The sequence below is a fragment of the Rhinolophus sinicus genome, chromosome 5, assembly GCF_057876585.1.
Source record: "Rhinolophus sinicus isolate RSI-liver-muscle chromosome 5, RSI-T2T, whole genome shotgun sequence".
Lineage (NCBI taxonomy): Eukaryota > Metazoa > Chordata > Mammalia > Chiroptera > Rhinolophidae > Rhinolophus > Rhinolophus sinicus.
Genome location: NC_142505.1, coordinates 32,391,653 through 32,411,571, shown reverse-complemented (window position 1 = coordinate 32,411,571; position 19,919 = coordinate 32,391,653). Strand labels below are relative to the sequence as shown.

Here is a 19,919-nt window from a genome sequence, read left to right as displayed (position 1 = left end):
CTAGAAAATCTTGCAGAATTGACTGTTCAGGCCCTCCTCTCTCCAGGAAGCATTACTCCATAAGCTCTTTCTCTAGTCTATACCATTTAGAAACTCTGGCAATCAACAAAGTTCCGTGTACCTTTAATCACCTCTTCCATCTTGCAGAATGAAAACTTTCAATAGCCAAAGCACATCTGAGAGATCCTCTGTCACGGAGACCGTGGGTGAAAGAATGAGTCAGCTTACTATGTTCTGTTTTCCTGCTCAACCCAGATTCCACAGCCAGTCATTTTGATGCATGTTACATCCCTGGAATTCTCCTCCAACATGTCTCTTTCCCTGTTTCCTGCTCCAAGATGGAAGTCTTCTCCAAGAGCTCTCTCTCTCTATTTTTTTTGTACCCAAATGTATCTCTAACTGCCAGTTGTGGCTCTCTTTCCCTTTCCCTCTTCTCTCCTCTTTGCCAGCTGGAGATTTTTACTTGGATGCCCCCTGGCATTTCAAACCCAATTGTCAAATTGGTATATTCACCTGGCCCATGACCACCTCTGTTAATGGCTCTCGCTTCCTTCCAGTCATTGAGACCTGAAACATTGTGTCTGTGGCTTTACCTTCCACCTCATCGCCAAGTCCTGTACCCTCATCGTCAAGTCCTGTACACTCAGCTTTTCCTCCCCAAGTGAATGCTTCCCTTCTCTGAGGCACCAAAGCACCCCTGTATGACATTTCTATACTGCTTTGCATAGTGTTTATGTGTTTACTAGTCTGGTCAGCACAAGATTTTAAATTCCTCAAGGACTAGAATTACATATTGAATTTCAAAAGCTTTGAACAGGTGTCTGCCGTCTACTGGGCAACAGGGAAATGATGATAAAGAAGATGAGACCCCCGCCTCAAAGAGATCACACACTTGGACAAATGAATGTAGAGTGGAGACAAAAAATACTTACAGCAGAATACATGACAAGTTTTCTGTGGTTCCACGGCTGAGTTGCTCTCTTCATGTGCTTGAGGATTTCACTGACCAAGACACCTTAAAGAAGATAAATCAGCAATGGAGCTGAACCAATGTGGGCTCATATTTCAGTTCATAAGCTTTTAGTTAATTCACACTTAGTGATTCTCTCTGCCATGATTCTCAAGACTTAAGAAGAGAGGGAAAGAACTAATTTTGGTTGAACATCTGCTATGTGCTAGTAGTGTGATTTACATACATTAATTGACTGAATCCTGACTTCTAGTCCCCATGTATAGGTGAGGAAACTAAGGCCCAGAGATATTAAGGGACTCACACAGCTGCAGAAGGAGAGCTGGACTGTCACGCCAGGACTCTACTATCCAAGATTTTGTTAAAGCTCAAGTTAGGAGGCTGGGGAACTTGGAAGGAATCTCAGATGGCTTTTTTTTCACAGTTGTTAACCAATGCTCTTCTCTGGGGCAGGCCTGCAGCATGGCATGTAACTTCTCTGTGTACGCCTCTCTTGCTTCCACTCTTTGGCAGTCAGACCTGTGGGAGACCCTGGGAGAAAGCAGATCTCTGGCTGTCTGGACACGTCATGGACTATTTTCTGGGGACAGTTTCTGCAGGTTCCCCTGGGTGTCCCTCTGAGCGGGGCATCCAGCATCTTCAGCTTTTGTGTGTCGGCAGTAGACGAGAGCTTCTGCCCTTCACGTTTGCTCTCCTGAGGTGGTGAACAGCAGATGCACAGCTCAGAGTCTCCATCCTGTTTGCAGACACTGAAGGGTGAGGAGTACCTGGTGGTGCTAGGTCCTGTTCTGGGGACATGTCGCCTCAGGGACTTCCATCACCATCACCTGAAGTCACACAAGTTAAAACCTGAAACCAGTTTTATGGTTTTAGAAATAGAAAGACCAATACCTTATTGGTGGTCTTTCTAGTATACACATGCTCTCTTGGCTTCAGGATGACCAGTTTTCAGTTTTGTTTTTCGTACATGAAGGGTATTCATGTTAACAGACTGACTCTGTGGTCCACTCAGCAAACACACTGAGCAGCTACAATGGGTCAGATACTTTGCGAGGTGAATCAGATACGTTTCCTGTCCTGCAAAAGCTCATAAAAGAGTAAGAAGAGACTTTCCTGGCCTGTACACCAATCAGCACAGTAAAGAATTCATTGACAAGGGAGGTGACCAGCTTTCTGTAGATGCTGGGACTTCCTTGACGAGGAATGGAAGAAGCTTGATGCTACATCTCCAACAGGTCTACATCTCTCTGCCCCAGGGAAAGTTGCCCCCAGGGAGCCCCCTTTCAGGACTTGAGCTTGATCTTCATGCCACATTGGAACTCAACTCTGTGGCCAGGTTTCTGGGAGTCAAGGCAGTCACATTCAATGAGCAACTTGACCTTCGTCAACAGGTACCTTTGCAGCAGCCTTCAGCGTTGATAATGGAATACAATGATATCAGCTCTTGGTTCTGGGGTGATTGTTCACCTTATCATAGGAGAAACTAGGGTAACCACCATAATTATCCCCAGGCTCTGGCATGCCAGTAGTTCTGTTTTATAGGAGGAGAAATTGAGGCTCAGAGAGATTCAGCAACTTGTTTAGGATTACACAACAGTGAGCAGAGGGGCTGAGCTTCTCTGAACCCAGCAGGTCTTACTTCAAAACCCTTGCTGGGAGTCATTAGACCACACAGCAGTGTAAGCTAACTTCTGAGTTCCTTGTCACATCATTTATTAAATCTGCATAAACCAGACAAAATGTCATTGATTGGAAGACACAAACTTCACTTCCTTCATTCTAGGCCTACAGCAGGGACTGGCAAACTTTTTCTATAAAGGGCCAGATAGTAAATGTTTCAGGCTTTGTGGGCCACATGGTCTGTCACAATTGTTTACTCTTGGGTAGAGAAGCACAAAGGCAGCCACAGACATAACCTAGAGGAACGAGTGTGGCTGAGTTACAATAGCATTTTATTTACAAAAAAAAAAAAAAAAAAAAAAGTAGGCAGTGGGCTGGGTTTGGACTTCAGGGTGTAGTTTGCCAAGCCCTGATCTAGAGCAAGAAGAGAAGAAGAGGTTTCCATTAATATGGATATGACCAGCCATACATTCCTAAATGAGCTAGAAGGATTTTCTTGGTGTGTGGGGAGGGGAGGAGGGGAAAGAGGGTGTCTTTCCTGAAATTGGCTGATAGAACAAAAGTTTTGGCAAAGGTGAGAAGATGCCGGTCAAAGTCCTGATGTTTTCATGTGCCTCTTTGTCACCCAGACAATACAGGTTTTCTCTGCAGGATCGCGTCCAGCAGCTTCATCATTCAATAAGCATGTAGTTGACAAGTCTCTCTTGCCCAGCCAGATCTGAACAATAGGCTGAGCTTGTGTTTTGGCAGGAATCACTCAGGAAACAATTTCCTAGCTTATCAATAGCACTGGACTTCCTCCAGAAAATAGGACAGGTGCATTTACAAAACAGGACAAGTGCCAGCCTTTAGAGTCCAAGACTGAGAGAACATCTCAGGGAAAGACTCTGATGGACAGAATCTAGTTTAATACACTTAATAGATGGGGAAACTGAGACCCAGAGAGGGGAAGTGACTTCTGTGAAATACAATCTCTAGTAGCCAAGTGAAAAAAAAAAGAAGAAACATGAGTAAACTGCTGGGAGAAACCCCAGGTTTTGTTCAGATACAGACCTCTGCATCTATTATTAAGCTGTTGTCAACTTGTGCCTGGCTTTTCCTATTCTTCTTCACCATCTCTTGCCTCTGGAGAAGTGCTTCGGAAACTTTCTGAGGTTCTTAGGGAGTTTATTAAAACGCAGATTCTGATTCAGCTGGTCTGGGGTGGGGCCTGAGATTCTGCATTTCTCCTTGGACTGCATTTTGAGTAGCGAGGGGCTGAATTCCTGAGCCCATTATGACTAGGTGGGGGGATATAAATCAAGAGTCCTCTCACCACCATCTAATGGGGCTTGGGATTGACTCATCCTACTGGTACCTAGTTGTCCAAGAATGAGGTCTGGTGCTTATAGAGCCAATGAGGCCCAGCTTCCACCCTCTGCATCGTTTTGTTGTTTAATTCCTAAGATTGAGCTGCTTCCTGGGCTCTGTCCTTACACACAGTCTGTCTCCTGCCTGGTAATTTCTCCCAACATACCAGGTTCCATCTAAGACTCTCTCTGGATGCTTTCCCTTCTCCAAAGGTTGGATCTTATTGCTCATATGCTTAGCATGGAGTAAGGACTTGCACATTTCTATCAGGTCTGCCTCTGGGCCATGCAATCCAGACTTCTGTAACAGCAGGTCTGCAACTTCATCACATCATGAATGACCATTTCTTAAAGTATTTGCCACAAGCTACTTTGTACACCTTGTATGCAGTTGCTCTTGACCATCTTGACTTCATATCTCCTTAGCTGTTCTTCTGGTTACAGCCTCCCTCACTCTTTTTTGTAGCTGTAATTGGCTCCTCTCCTGGTCGGTGTCTTGAATTCTTTCTCTAGCTATGCAGACCTGAGTAAACGTCCTCCCAGTGTGGTCCAACTACCAGGATGCTTTGCCTCTATGTAGTCGCCTGAGGTTCTACAGAACTTGTCCTGACGCCATGGTTGGAGTCCTGATGTGACTGGACTGTTTTCCTCAAACTGTCCAGAGTATTGACTTAAGACATCTCCTTATTATGCTAAGCAAAATAAGTCAGACAGAAAAAATCAAGAACCATATGATTTCACTGATGTGTGGGATATAAAACTGAAAACAACAAAGGAACAAGACAAACAAACAAAGAAACAAAAACTCATAGACACAGACAATAGTTTAGTGGTTACCAGAGGGTAAGGGGGTCAGGGGGTGGTAGATGAGGGTAAACGGGGTCAACTATATTGTGACGGAAGGCGAACTGACTCTGGGTGGTGAACACACAACATGATATCTAGACGATGTATTATAGAAATGTACAGCTGAAACCTATGTAACTTTACTAAGTCACCCCAATAAACTTTAATTAAAAACAACAACAACGAAGAAAAAAAAAGCATCTCCTGTGGCTTAGAATTGCTTTATTGCTATGTCGACCGGACATAATGGACCTTCTCTTGCTCTCCATCCTTAGTTTTAATGCCTAAATTAACAACACTGGAACCTGAAACATCGTTTGCTGTCTTGGTCTGCCCACCCAGCTGTCCTCAGAGGCCTCAGTGTCTATCCCCTTCCTGCCTAGTCCTGGCTTCTTTCTTCCACCCACCTATCCTGATTATAAGGGAGTGGCATCTCCTTGCCTAAGTCTACCTTCATTATGATATTATACCTTTTGCCAGGAAGGGCCATATCCAGCTGAGAAATAAATACCATTCAACACCAATGAAAACATTTAAGCTGTCATCAACTGGTCAATTGCAATAGATATTAATCTACAGGGCATAATTAGCCTGCAAAATATCTTTTATTCACTTTCGCAATAGCTACCACCAAGGGTTTCAGGAAAACAGGCCACTTTGTCTTACCGCCCACTTGAAAAATTCATCCTATAGGCCACAAGCCTTTGATTTTCATGGGGCTCAGATACAAAAATCCTCAATTCTTTGATCTGGAAAGGATGAGACGCATCATGTAGCTTTAGCCCAACGCTTTCATTTGCCAGATGGGAAAACTAAGGCCCAGAGTAGGTAATACTGATGATTAAAAGAACACATAATTTTTATTGTCAGTATATTATGTACCAGGCAGTGTTTGTCCTAAGCCTTTTGATGTACATTCATTTTAATCCTCACTACCTATGAAATGAATATCATTATTATCCCCATTTTACAGAATGGAAACTGGTGCTGGACTGATTCAGTGACGCGTTGAGGTCACATCGCTGATTAGTTGTGGGACCAGCACATAGACTTATGCTGTTCCACCACAAATCCAATATGCTCCTCTCATTTTTAAAAACGTACTTACCGCCCTGCAGTCTAGCTTTCTCTTTCTGCTTGTGAATTCCATACAAGGCCAGGAGGGACAATTCCGATAATTCTCTCAACTTTATCATGGTGTCCTCGGTGGCCCAGGAGGGTAAAGTGAAATTGTGAACACTCTGTAGCAAAGAAAAAGGAAGAAAATGTATACTTGTATTTCTGACTGCCCCCTTTGTTGACTTTTCATCGTCTTTCATGGCACAAGAACCACTAGGTCTGGCCTTACTTGTCCTGCCATTTCTTTCTCGGAAGACTTTACTTTGTGATAAATAGTGGTATTGGTTTTCAGAACAAAAATTCACAGAGACTCATTTGCCCCTTCCTACCAAGTCCATAGCTTTTGGCTCAACTCTGGGTCAAAGGGCAATTTGTATTTTGCATAGTAAGGGTGCGGCAGGGCAGGGAATACACCTCATTCTTTTATGAAAGATGTAGACATCTTTTTATTCACTTGGGGGAAAGGTAAAGCTGAGAGAGTTGGATGATATTTCCTTAAAAGCTGAATGAGCAACCTAAGAAGACAGCTGGGAAAGGTAATGTATTTCCCAAACCTTCCGCAATATAGCTCCACTCCTATTAGCATCTAGTTCACTGACTCTTAGGGAAAGAGTACACCTTGCCCATGGTCGGCACTCAGTAAATATTCGTTATATTGATGACTAAGCTGTAGAACATGGCAGGTAGAGACCTTGTGCTAATATTTATTACCTGCTATGAAGAGTTAATTAAGATTCCCTCAATTTCAAAGGTGGGGGGAGAGAGAGAGAGAGAGAGAGAGAGAGAGAGAGAGAGAGAGAGAGAGGTGAAAAAGAATTAGACACCATGACCACATTATGGAATAGTTCAGATCAAACTTCAGTAAGGAAGAAAGAAAAAAATGAAGAGTGAAATCAAAATGTGGGCCCCTGTCTCCATTGAAGAGTCTTTTATAAATAGGCTAACACATCTTTCTTGAAACAGACGCTGATGATAAAGTAAAAATATTGAGAAAATAGTGTGTGCTTGGGTCAATGGACTCTGACATGGCGGGGGAAAACTGTCATCTGTTATTGAGATGGGACTATGAAAGTAATTGCTGCCTCCCCCCAGACACTCACGATGACCTCAAAATCAGAAGTGGATGTAAGTCATGTGGGTGGTCAGAATTTTGCCGCAGGATTCAGTGAGCTGGTTGGGAAACCAGGATTATAGAGTACTCCTTTTGGCCAGCAGGTGGAGCATGGTGAGTGAAACACACAACATCGCCTTGAAAAACTCAGGCGCAATATATCTAACTAGAAAGGTTGTTGTGTATAAGTTGTACAGCAAGGAAGAGATCTTTGCCAGATAAACCACTTTCAGTAGACTTGCTTAAAGTTGGTTTGCTTGTTTTTATATCTAGAAATCAGGTATTTTTTCCCTCCTCTTACTGTATACAACATTGTGTTTTTCATCAAAATCCATGACAGGAGCTCAGCATTCCTGAGTGACTGAAAAATAAGTAAGTGGTAAGGCATAGAAGAAAAGCAATTTTGCTAGCAGTTTTCTAAAGGGTGAAAGCATAAGTAATGGAGAGAAGAAGTCAGAATGTTCAAGTTAATATTAAGAAGTCTTGAATTATGTTTCAATGTCAAAGGAAGTATAAGTAATACATCTGCAAAAAAAGCAAAAGAAAATGTATTCATCTATTTCAAAATAGGCATGTCATAAAGTCAGACTGCAAGTTGATTTCAAATACTTTTTCTTTTACCTCACAAAATAAAGGGTCGTAGATGTTACTCCAAATTTCGAAAAGTTCCTTGCCATGGTATCCGGAAAGTTGTGATAATGTTTCTATAAAATCCTGAAACACACAGAGAGGAAAACATTTTTTTCTAAACCAGGGTTTCTCAACTTCAGCATTATTGATATTTTGGGCTGGGTAATTCTTTGTTGTGGGGGGCTGCCCTGTATATTATAGGATGTCTAGCTGTATCCCTGGCCTCTACCCACTAGATGCCAGCATCATCCCTAATCCCTCAGTTGTGACAACCCAAAATGTCTCCAGACATTGCCAAATGTACCCTGTGGGGCAGATTTGCCCCTGTTGAGAACTGCTATTCTTTACAGAAAAGTGTGTAATAGCATTGGCTATGATGATGTCAACCCAACAAATTTTACAAATACTAATTAGCCATTTCTCATTATTACATCAAATAGTGTAATAGGTTATACCATATAGCTGGCTTATTGCCACATGCTCCTGCTTTGTTCTGGAATCACATTGAAGTACACTGCCTCAAAATTATTTTTGGAAGTAAGTTGAGTATAATTCACAAATAAATGAGTGGCCAAGGTGAGAAGGGAAAACATATCTCAGGCTAAAGCACCCCAGGAAAACACAATAGAAACAGGACTACATATCTGGCTATAAGTGTGAAATCTAGACAGGAGGCAAACATTTCTCTACGTTCTATATTATTCTTGGGTTGTCATGATAAGGAGACCCCCTGTTCAGCTATTTGCCTGATGAAATTGGCAGCAATTCCTGGGAAGCCTTTTGGAAGATATTGTTTGTCTGCTGGATAAATTTTCTAGGAAGATATAATTTCCCAATATTAACCCAAACAGATTTCCATAAAGTAAATAGAAATAATTATTAAAGATCCCGTTTCTCCCCACCAAAAAAACAAAAAACACAAAAAACATTAAAAAAATACAAAAGCTCTAGGGCCAGGTGATTTAATGGAAGACTTCTACTGAACTTTCCAAGAGTAAATTATTCTAGTATTATTTTAACTGTTCTGCAGCATAGAAAAAGAAAGAAAACTTCCAAAAAAATTTTATGAACTAATGCAACACTGACACTGACAAAGGCTGCCCAGAAAAGAAAACTGTAGTCCAATGTCACTTTGAATAGCAATGCAAAATATCTAAGTAAAATATTAGCAAACAATTCAATATCGTATTAAACGAAAGAGACTTGATTCTAGAAATGTAAAGATGGTTGAATATTAGTAAATCTATGACTATAACTAATCTTAGTAATTGATCCCAGGAGAAAAATAACTTGATTATATTAAAAATGTTAGAAACACCTTTCAAAAAATTAAACAACGGAATTGTTAAAAAAAAAAACAAAAAACACTCCCGAACATAGAAAGACAGCTAATTTATTAACTTGATAAAAACATACCTAATTGATCCAAAAGCTAGCATGCTTAAAAGAGACTAAAATCAGGACTGAGACAGGGATCCCCACTACCAATTCTATTATAAAATACAGTCATGGGTCACTTAACAATGGGGATCTGTTCTGAGAAATGAGTCTTTAGGTGATTTTGTCATTGTGCAGACATCATAGAATGTACTCACACAAACCTAGATGGTTTAACCTACTACACCTAGGATATATGGTATAACCTATTGCTCTGTAGGGGAGGAAAAATAATTTTCCCTCTCCCCTTCTGGGTTCTTGACCAAGACACCCCTGTAATAAAAGACAGATTAACAGGAGAAAAAGAAAAACATGTACATCTCCTGTATACATGGGAGACACAGGAAAACTGAGTAACTTGCCATCTCCTTAAATATCATCTTCAGCTGAAGAAAAAGACTTTGGGGGTGGGGAGTGTCAGTTATGGGAGGTTACTAGGGAAAGCACAGTAAACAAGGGTGAGGTTCTTATGCAGATTTAAGTTGTTGCCAGTCTGCATTGACAAATTTCTAGAAATAAGGTTATTGGTTATCTCCCTTTTCCTGGTACAGCATGGAGACACCCTTACAAATGGAGATGTCCCTTATAAATGTAAATATCTTTTGGAAAGGGTAATTTCTACTTGGTTTTCAGAGCTTCTCCCGTGTCTGCTGTTTCTTAAAATCAACCAGCCTGAAATAATCTTTATGCCAAATTGACATATTTTGGGATGACAAATTCTGTTCCCTTATGGCTTCTAGGCTACAAACCTATACAAAATATTATTATATTGAATACTGTAGGTAATAATATGGCATTTTTGTGTAATAAAAGGGGAAACTACTAGAATATATTCATATTTATTTGCACAAGCGTAAAGAAACTTCAAGGCCACCTAAGAAGATACTGCCAGCAGTTACCTGTGGGGTGATTGAGAGACTTTCTACTGTATTCCTTTATATACTGGGGGTGCCAAAAAAATGTATACAAGTGGTCAGTTTGGTCGGTGTTGCTCAAGTAGTAGTTTGCCGTAATCAGAAGTGTCTGGATGCTGATGGTAACCACTTTGAGCACCTCTTGTAATTGCAGAAGTCAGACGTGACTTGTAGTCATCTTTTGTTATCAGTATGTATTGAATATTACAATTTTAATACAGTTTTCCTTTCTTAAAATGTGTATACATTTTTGGCACGCTCTATATATATGTATATATACATATATAATAATACATATATAATACATATATAATAATACATATATAAATATATATAATTTTTGAACCATTGTGAATGTATTACAAATTCAAAATATTATTTTTAAAAGCACAAAGCATCATATCTACCTTTCTATAGTCTTGAAAAGGGGTATTTCACAACGTGGAAACATAAACTGAAAAATAAAGACTATCCCTTGTATGTGAAGACAATAGTCCCAGCCCCTCAGCCTCAACAGGGTAGATCATTTCAGACTTGCATTTATTCTGATCCAGCCATGCAGTTTCACCTGGTTCCTCTCAGGGACATGAGTATAGGACTTGTAAGGGATGGGCTTCTTTACTGCCCTGTGGTCCCAGCACAGCAATGGGGACCAGGTGGTGATGACTGACCCTCATTAAACATTATAACCCACTGCCATAACCAGCTACCAGCAGACACATTCCTCCCACACTTTTAAGAAACTGCAGCTTCGTCCTCTGTCGTGGCCCCCACACTCTTGTATACCACTAAATGACACTATTTTTTTTAACCTTATAAGGCTCCAGCCTCTTCTGGAATTCCTCCGATTTCAAAGTCTCACGCTGAAGTTCTTCAAAACGGGAGCAATTCTTGAAAGGCAGGTATAGCAACTGAGAACAATAGAAAAACTTTGTTAGTCAGAGAGAACTTTGCTAAAGAAGCAGCAGCCATATTTTAAGCCTTATTAGGTGCAAAGAGACCTTAATAGAAGATTCAAACATGTTTTGAATTAAATGGAAATTCTAAAATTGAGGGAAAAGAGATTAAGTGGTCTGCAGGTCTTAAATAGTAGGATATGTACTCAGAACTGAAAACCTTTGTTTTTTAGTTTCGTGAACTTGCCTAAAACGCACTACGCTATTGATAGTCACACTTCCTGGTTTTCTCTGTGAAATGATGACCATTACCTTGCTTCTTTACCTACCCCTTTCTAGTACTAGATAAGCAGGAGTACAGAGAAATGAGTTAGAGGTTCTGGGAAGAATCTTAAGAGATCCATTAACTACTTGACATAATTCTTGCAAATTCACAGACTGTTAAAATAAGGGCACATATGAAAACCATAGAAAAAACATCTTTAAAAACCTATTATGAGGACGAAGTGATCATGTCAAAAAGAGCTTTAATTCAATGGTCTTTTATAGTTTTAATTATAATCTACAGGTTGATGTCTCCCAAGTTCATTTTGTTGCTTTTACTTTCCCTCTGTGGCTAAGTCCTACACTTCCAGCCCTTGGTGGATATTACTACTTGGATGTTGCTCTTTTTTCCTCAAATTTAATATGTAAAAAACTGAACTCAACACTTTCATTTTTAACTGTTTCTTCTTTGCAATCTCTCTACCTTTGCCAATAGCGAAATTGATCATCCCGCTTCCTAAACGAATCACTTCTGCTTGTCTAATTTCAAAACGTTTCCAGAACAGACACCTTTTCTTTATCTCCATTGTCCCTTGCCAGTCCTCGCCACTATAAGCTGTTTCACCTACTGTTAACAGCTTCCTGGATGGTCAGTCGGCATCCACCCACGCTGTGTGCCTTCAAAATTCATTCTCTACCAGCAGCTACACTAATCCTTTTTGTTTCATTTTCGTAAACATTAGTCTTTTTAAAGTATTGGTCAGATCATGCCATTCTGTGGTTTCTAGCCTTCATTGGCTTTCCATCTTACTTGGAATAAAACCCAAACTCACAGTCAGCGCCTAGTGACTGCTCTGCCCTGCTTTCCTACTAATGTTCTTGCTCGCTGCTCACCAGTAACACGTGGGCCTTTGTGCTGTCTGCTGACCACACAGGCTTGAGGTCTCTGTAGACTGTTCCCTGCCTGAGACAGTCCTCTCACTGACTTCCACCTGCCCCAGCCACCTGCCCCAGTCACCAACATATTGCTCTGTATTTCCTTGAAGGAGCTCATCGCCATCTGAAGTTATCTTATTCATTTACTTCTTTATAATCTATTTCCTATAAGCTATAAACTAAAATATAAACAGCCATGATCTTGTCCACTTTGTTCACTGCTGTGTTGTCAATATTTGAAACAAGGCCTGGCATATTAATAGCTACTGAGAAAACTTTTTTTTTTAATAAGTTGCTTCCTGTTTGTCATTTCTGATTCTGTGTCACTTGTCTACCTCTCTTTCCTTCCCCTAATGCCTTTACCATCTAATTTCAGGCCTTCATTTCCTTATTCCTGAATTGCTTCAACAGTTATTCTCAGAGGCTCGAGTATCTTTTCCTTCCATGCCACTGTCAGACAAATGCCTTAAACACCACTTCTGGTGTGTGTATATACCGAAGAAGGAATACTTTTATATCTACTGCTTTACATATAAATCTCTCTGCATGGCTTTCAAATTTTTCCATAGTTAGAAATAACATTGGTAAAGGAGAAAACACAGAACTATTTATTTAAAGGTATAGGTTTGAATGAATTATTTATCCTTTCTAGACTTTAGTTTTCACATCTTACATATTGAAAAAGTCAGGCTGAAAATAAATAGAGTAATACCTAAACATCTGCCCAGCATTTTGCAGTTTACAAAGTCCTTTCCATTTCTTAATTAACTTGGTTTTCTCAAACCCTTATAAAGAAGTTAAGTCGGAACTGTTGTTTCCATTTCACAGAAAAGGAAACTGAGGTGCAGGGAGGTTACTCAAGGTCAAGTATCTGAAGTGGTAGTTGGCTCTCAGACCTAGATTTTCCAAATTTAAATCTAGCCCTCCTTCTACATCACACTGCCGTTCACCCTTGAGATCCCTTCTGGCTATTAAAAGTGGATTCCGTAATCTATGCCCAACATAGTTCTTCAGTCTCATTTTCATTCTTTCTAAATGAACTCTGGACACAGACGGGCAAGCACTCTGTATATTGACTCACTGCCATGCTTTCAGGCTGCCTTTCTCTCTTTTCCTACCCCTCTTCCAAGGTCTGGTTCAAGTTCTTAAGCTCTCCATGAAGACTTGAATGACTGCCCTTTGGTAGCTCCATGTACGTCTCATTCTCTGAATTCCTTCAGCATGAACAGTTTGTACTTGAAATCGTTGCTCACCATTTTGTATTGTGTTCTATACATTTCACACATGCACATTTTTTTTCATCAAATGGATTATAAATTAACAAAGAAAGCTGGCCTCATATTTCTCTACAGCACTTAGCACAGCTCTGAGAATAACTTTGTGTTGATGATTGATTTTGTTAGATTTGATGCTAGAGCGAATGTTTTCATCTTAGTGAGTAGGCCCCCATAGGTAGTCTTACTTGCTTCTCTCTTCCTCTCCCTCTCTCCCTCATTCTCTCTGTTTTCCTCTTCCTCTTTTAATAATACCTGTATTCTCTTTGCTATTAAATTAAATTTAATTTAAATTAATTTAATTACTATCTTTCAGGATTAAGGGTTAAACAGCTACCTTGGTCTACATTGGCTAAATTTGGTGCTGCTGTCCCGTCTTTAAGTAGAAAAGGCTGTGGTAAAAGTGTTTTGTTTTGTTTTTAATTTTTTTTTGGAAGAAAATATTCACAAATTCCTAAAAACATGGATAATCATAATACTTCACCCTGATTCTGTGAAGGAAAGAGGCATACATAAATCATCCTGTCTTTTCAGGTAACACCAGAAAAATTGGTTTGAACAGATTTACCTAGAGTGAGATTGACAGGGTCAGGCTGTTGCTACAGTCTTTGGGAAAAATACATAAGTCACCAGATGCAGCAACGAAGTCAGCAACTCTAACAGCACTGGCAGGGCAAAAAGCATAGGACCCTACCCCAGAGGTCACTGGGCAACAGTCCAGGTCCAGTGGTCATGCTAAGCCTCAGCCATAGAGAAATGAGATGGTCAGGCCTATAAGGTGACTGCAGGGGAATTAGGAAGGACTCCTTGTCCCAACTATTTCCTTCATATAGTCTTAAATTCTACACCTGGGAGATTAGTTAGATTTATTTACTGCTATTTTAAAAATAGCAGTCCCTCTGAAAAGGTTAAAGAGTTCTTGATCAGTCCCACCCAGTGTAAATAAATCTGAGCGTTTCTCTCAAACAGCCTCATTCAGGCAGCTGGGTTTACAGTACTGGTCCCCTCAGACTTGGCTGTCCACTGGAATCATCTAGGGAGATAATTTTAAAAATACTGATGTCTGGGTTCCACCCTTAGGAATTCGGATTTGTTATGGGCATCAGGACTTTTAAAAATTGTCAGGTGGTTCTAATATATAGCTAAGTTTGAGAACCACTAGTTTATAGGGAAGGAAATTGCTCCGGAATTTCCTGGTTCTCGTCCCAGCAGTGATGCTTACCACCTGTGTGGCGTGGGGTCCATTTTGTTTAACTTCTTTAAGCACTTATTTCCTTGGCTATGAAAGGAGAACTATAATATTGTCCATCCAAGTTTGTGATAAGAGGTAAATACGATGCATGTAAAGTGTTGGGCATCAATTATGTGCTCAAATGTTTCTCTGTTTCTAACCTAGAAATGGGGATTTTCATGGGGGGAGGGGTAATTTGTAGGTAAAGATGATTTAGGTTATTCTGGAGAGAGGAGAATCCTGTGCGAGGCACTAAAAGATCAGGAATTGAAGACAGAACACTGGGAGCAGTGTGTGTGTGTGTGTGTGTGTGTGTGTGTGTGTGTGTGTGTTGGACTTTCTATGTCCTTTGCAGCTTTATTTAGGGAAGAATGAAGTCTGCACAACCCAAGCAGTGTTCAGATTCCCAAATCCACAAGGACCGAGCAGCCTGCCTTCCTCCTTCCAGGCCCAATAGAATCTCCTGTTGTTTTTTTTTCAGAATACTGACCCGATCTTCAGAAAGAGGGATTGTGTGCACCGGGATGGGCTGCCAGAGGAGGCTCGGGTTCCAGACACTGGTACCCTCTGGGGGAAATAGGCCTGCAAGGTTTGTCATAGCGCTCATCAAAGTCCGGTCAACATCTGTGCTTCGAACATACACCTAGAGTGGGAAAATCAAAGCAGAATCCAACTGAGAAGAACTGTGGGTTTTCCTGTGGAGCTAATATTTGAGAAAGGGTAGGACACCCACACCAAAATATTAGCTGACATTGTGGTAGCACCATGAACATCAGATCTATTACGGAAGAGACAATGTTATAAGCATGCCGTGGAATATAGCAGCCTGGTATGCCCATAGTTGAATTGCCAAAAGTGACCAATTAAGTGGTGGCTACTTGCCACCAGTTGCCAAGCTAAAGTATTTACCATAGGTGTCCATACAATTTCAAACTTACTCCTGTCTAATTTTTTTTAGAAACAAAATGTTTGTATGAAGAGGACAAGATATCTGATTTGTATAAGTTGCTTGGGAAACAGTCAAAACACTTTCACAAATGCAACATTATGTTAAATTCTTCCAAGGGACACCCACCCTTCGCTCCCCAACTTGCCTGTTGATGTTTATAGGACTCATTCAAGAAGTTTTCATATCTTTTCTTTATATACTGTCCAAGTTCATAATGCTGCTCCATGCCCAGCTGTGGGAAAAAAAATAAAAGCAGAAATTAGTGAAAGTAAGTTCTGTGAATCTTATCTATGCATCTCATCCCTTGTCATTAAATGAATAGAGCGAACAATGGTATGCTTTAATAGTTCCACAACAACAACACATTTTAAACTAAAAACAAGAAAAGAGAGCTGTAATCTTTAGTTAGTCATGACTCCCTGAGAAAACTCTTTCATCTTCATTAGCACTTAACATAGAGCTTTGCACAGTTAATAGTTGATGATCGATTTGGTTTAAGTAAATGGTTCATCTCTTATGTGGTAGAGCATTCAATGGGCATTTTTGTTGGCAGAACATTCAAAGGGTTGGCTGACTACTTGTGTGCCGGGAGGGGTTGGGGGTAGAGTGGGTGGCGGGGAGGGTTGTGGAAGAAATTCAACCATCTGATAAGAGGTTTGGACTGAATGAATCTGAAGATCACTTCCAACCTCTGAGTGCAATGATTTATTATTTGTACAGTTTATTTATGCATTTTAGACTAGAGCCTGTTACTCAAAGCGTGGTCTGTGGATCAGAAGTATTAGCATCACTTGGGAGTATGTTAGAAACCAAGTTCTTGGGCTCCACTATTGACCTGCTGTGGGAACAGAGTCCCAGAGAGCAGTTTCCAAGCTCTCGGCCTCACGTGGAAAGGTGCTGGCTCAGGTAGTAGGTGGCCATCAGCTGTAACTAGTTGGCCATCAGCTGTAACCAGTTAGCCATTGGCCACTGATATAACTGTCGCGGCTGAGCTAGCAAGCACGGAATGCAGTCAGCAAGTGGAGGTTGGTTGATTGGCACAGCAGAGCAGAGCAGAGTAGCACAGCGGACGATGGAAGGTTGCGGATCGTGTGGCTTCTGCTTCCTGTGTCTCCAACCCAGCATGCCAGCAAGAATATAGTGGTATGAACCCCCTATCTATGGCTTCGTTGGTGTTCCCTTTTGACCTCACCATATCCTGCGTCCTTATGCAGGTAGTGGAACCAGAGACCCCACATGACAGATATTTTCACCTTTCCTTCCAAGTTTGTTATCCTATAGCTGCAAAAACTATCAACCCACAACCAGAGCCCTGGGAACTGGGCCACAGTCCCACTGCACAAGGTATGAGCAGTCCACTTACATTCCTTCATCCGCAGACAAAGGTAAGTGGGGGAGCCCGGAGGCCACAGTAGTGCTTCTCCAGAGGCACGGATTGCAGCTAGCAAGTGAGGTTCATTGGCAGAGAAGCGGACGGCAGGTTGTGGATCGTGTGGCTCCTGCTTCCTGTGTCTCCAACCCAGCCGCCAGGGAGGATATAGTGGTATGACTCCCCTACCTATGGCTCCGTGGGTGTTCCTTTTTGGCCTCACCATATCCTGTGTTCTTGTGCGGGGAGCAGGACTAGAGACACTGCATGACACCTGCTGATCCAGAATCTTGGGGGGTGAGCTCAGGAATCTGTTTTTAACAAGCTCCTTAAGATTCTGATGGCCAGTAATCATTAAGAAGCATTGCAGTACCTCAAGCAAAATTCATTTAGGGGTGCTTGTTGAGGTGCAGATTCCTTAGCATTTCCCCCAGAGATTCCCGCTCATTAGATCCTGCGTGTAGCCCGGAATCTGCATTTTAACAAGTGCCCTGAGTGATTCAGGTCCATGTGGTAGAGCACCATGCTTGGAGAAACAATGCATTGAAGTGTGCCTTTAATCCAGAGCCTCGCCAGAGCTTTGGGAGTCAGAGGGATGTGGTCGCTGTGGCTTCTGCTTGATCTCACTCACTTATTTCCTTGTTACTCCTGGGCGCCTCTATCATTACCACCCCTCTAGCAGAGGGAGGTGATTGGAAAGGAATAATGTGTGCTTTGAGGTTTGTGAGTTTCCTGGATGACCTGGGTAGCTGAATAATCAGGTACTTTGGGTCTAATAGTTGTTCTAACTTACAGCCGACTTTTGAGGAAACAGTCATCTTCTATAGAGCAATGGTTTTCAAACTTTACCATGCACAGAATCCCCTGGAGGACTCATTAAAACAAAGATTCCCAGGCTTCCACCCCAGAACTTGTGGCTCAATGGATGGAGTCAAAGAATCTATAGTTCTGTCAAGTTCCCAGGTGATGGTGATGTTGCTCATCCAGGGACAACACTTTGAGAACCACTAACTTAGCCATCACTTGTCATTATGTAGATTGGAAGTACCTGGCCATAGGCTCGAGGACCTTGCTACTTCAAGAGTGGCCATGTACCAGCACCTCTGGCATCACCTGGGAATATGTTCGAAATGTCCCATGTCAGACCTGCTGAATTAGAATCTGCATTTTAATAAGACCCCAAATGATTCATTCACATTAAAAGCATGAGAAACACTGCTCCAAGAGAATCTGACGGCTCGTCAGGGGACTCTCAGAAGGAGTACATATCCCAGAATCTGGAAGAATCTTTTCATCTTATGGAAAAGCACAGCAGGGGAACTGGAGTCTACACAGAACCATAGCTATTAAGAAGCAGCCCTGAATTCTTTTAACACTTCTCATATTCAGGAAGTCAGAAGCTGGGTAGGCTATGGTGAGAAGAGCCCTGACCTCAGAGCCGGAAGGTGCTGGCCTCAAGCAGCCTCTCTGAGGTTTCTCCTCCCTGAAACATTGTAGTTGAGTTAGTGCAGCAATTCTCAGCCTTGGATGCACACTGGAGTCAACAGATCAACTGAGAAGCTTCTAAAAATCCCAATGTCCAGGCCACACTCTTACTCCTACATAAGATCCTCCCAGGCAGACATTGACGCTTTCTAAAGCTCTTCAAATAATTCCAATGTTTGGCCAAAATAAAGGCCCACTGGTTTTGGAGATAGCCACTTCTAGACACTGACATTTTCTTAATATATTGAAACAGTGCTTTGGTCAGGACAGGAGCAATGCACCTGGCCATGTGGCTCCACGCAGAAGAGACATTCACTTTTCCAAGTGAAGGGTGTGGCCAACTGGAGCAGACACTACATTTGTCGTTGTTTCCCAGTGCACTTTCTCCTTAGGTGCTCTGTCGGAAGTAGAGCTCCCTGTGTTTAGTTGACCACTTATAAGGAGGGCTCAATCCCAGTCGATCCAGTTGACAAGAAATGAAATCTGGTATCAGCACTTTCAGAGGATTCATAGTTTCCCAACCCTGCAGATGCAGCTTATTGATTACAAGATTTTCTACTTTCTCAGGTGGAGCCTGAGAAACTCAGGGGCTGGCTTGTGAGTATCTCTTGGTTCTCTTCAGCATCTCTAAACTTCTGTATTCTTCTGTTGTCCATGCACATCTCTTATGCTTTAATAAAGCCAACGTGGTAAAAAAAGATCAAAGCAGGCAATTCTATATACTTTTCCTATAGTTCCTCATCACTAAGGGTGACTTGGTGTAGGGACAGAGTCCCAGAGAGCAGTTTCTAGGCTCTCGGCCTCACGTGGAAAGGTGCGGGCTTTGTTATTGGATGGCCATCAGCTGTGATCAGATGGCCGTCCGCTGTGGCTGGGTGGCCATCAGCTGTTGCCGGTTAGCCATTGGCCACTGATATACCTGCCGTGGCTGTGTTGCGGGGTTGGTTGGTTGACAGAGAAGTGGACGATGGATTGTGGAACGTGTGGCTCCTGCTTCCTATATCTCCAACCCAGCCGCCAGTGAGAATATAGTGGTATAAACCTACTATCCATGGATCTGTTGCTGTTCCTTTTTGGCCTCACCATATTCTGTGTCCACCCACTGGGAGCGGGAGCTGAGACCCTGCACTATACATGACGCAGCGAACAGGGTACGGTGCCAGCCAAAGCTCTCCGAAGGGCAGTGGAGCAATTTGTGCTTATGAAAACTCAGTTTTGGGAAGCCTGTGAGTAGTAGCGCCGGGAGGGAGCAGGAAACACGATCTGCCTGGGAGAAACGTGACCCCTGGGTGAATTGGTGGTCCTCTCGATTCTCCAGATGGCATGCCACCCTGTTGGCTATAGCAGGCATCGCCTGCTTTTTGGTGGTCCACTGCTGCCATGTGCTCCTGGGGTTGTGGACATCTTACACTGGGGCCATCACCCACTCGGATGCCTGGCGCGGTGAGCAAGAGCCTGGCCAGGTAGGAATGGTATCTGACTTTGGGCAGGAGGACAGGTGGCCCCCACACTGTGTGTA

The 19,919-nt window shown here is 42.0% G+C and overlaps 1 protein-coding gene across 1 annotated transcript in view; it reads right to left on the bottom strand.

Annotated features, from left to right (window-relative positions):
- The window catches only part of ACP3 (acid phosphatase 3), a 47,567-nt gene that overhangs the window by 14,530 nt on the left and 13,118 nt on the right, over positions 1-19,919 (bottom strand). Inside the window, exons 3-8 of the mRNA XM_019725939.3 lie at positions 15,692-15,778; positions 15,088-15,240; positions 10,809-10,907; positions 7,637-7,729; positions 5,894-6,026; positions 933-1,015 (exon numbers count right to left, since the gene is read on the bottom strand). Of these exons, the coding sequence (XP_019581498.3) occupies positions 933-1,015; positions 5,894-6,026; positions 7,637-7,729; positions 10,809-10,907; positions 15,088-15,240; positions 15,692-15,778 (648 nt within the window). The remainder of the gene's footprint in view (positions 1-932; positions 1,016-5,893; positions 6,027-7,636; positions 7,730-10,808; positions 10,908-15,087; positions 15,241-15,691; positions 15,779-19,919) is intronic.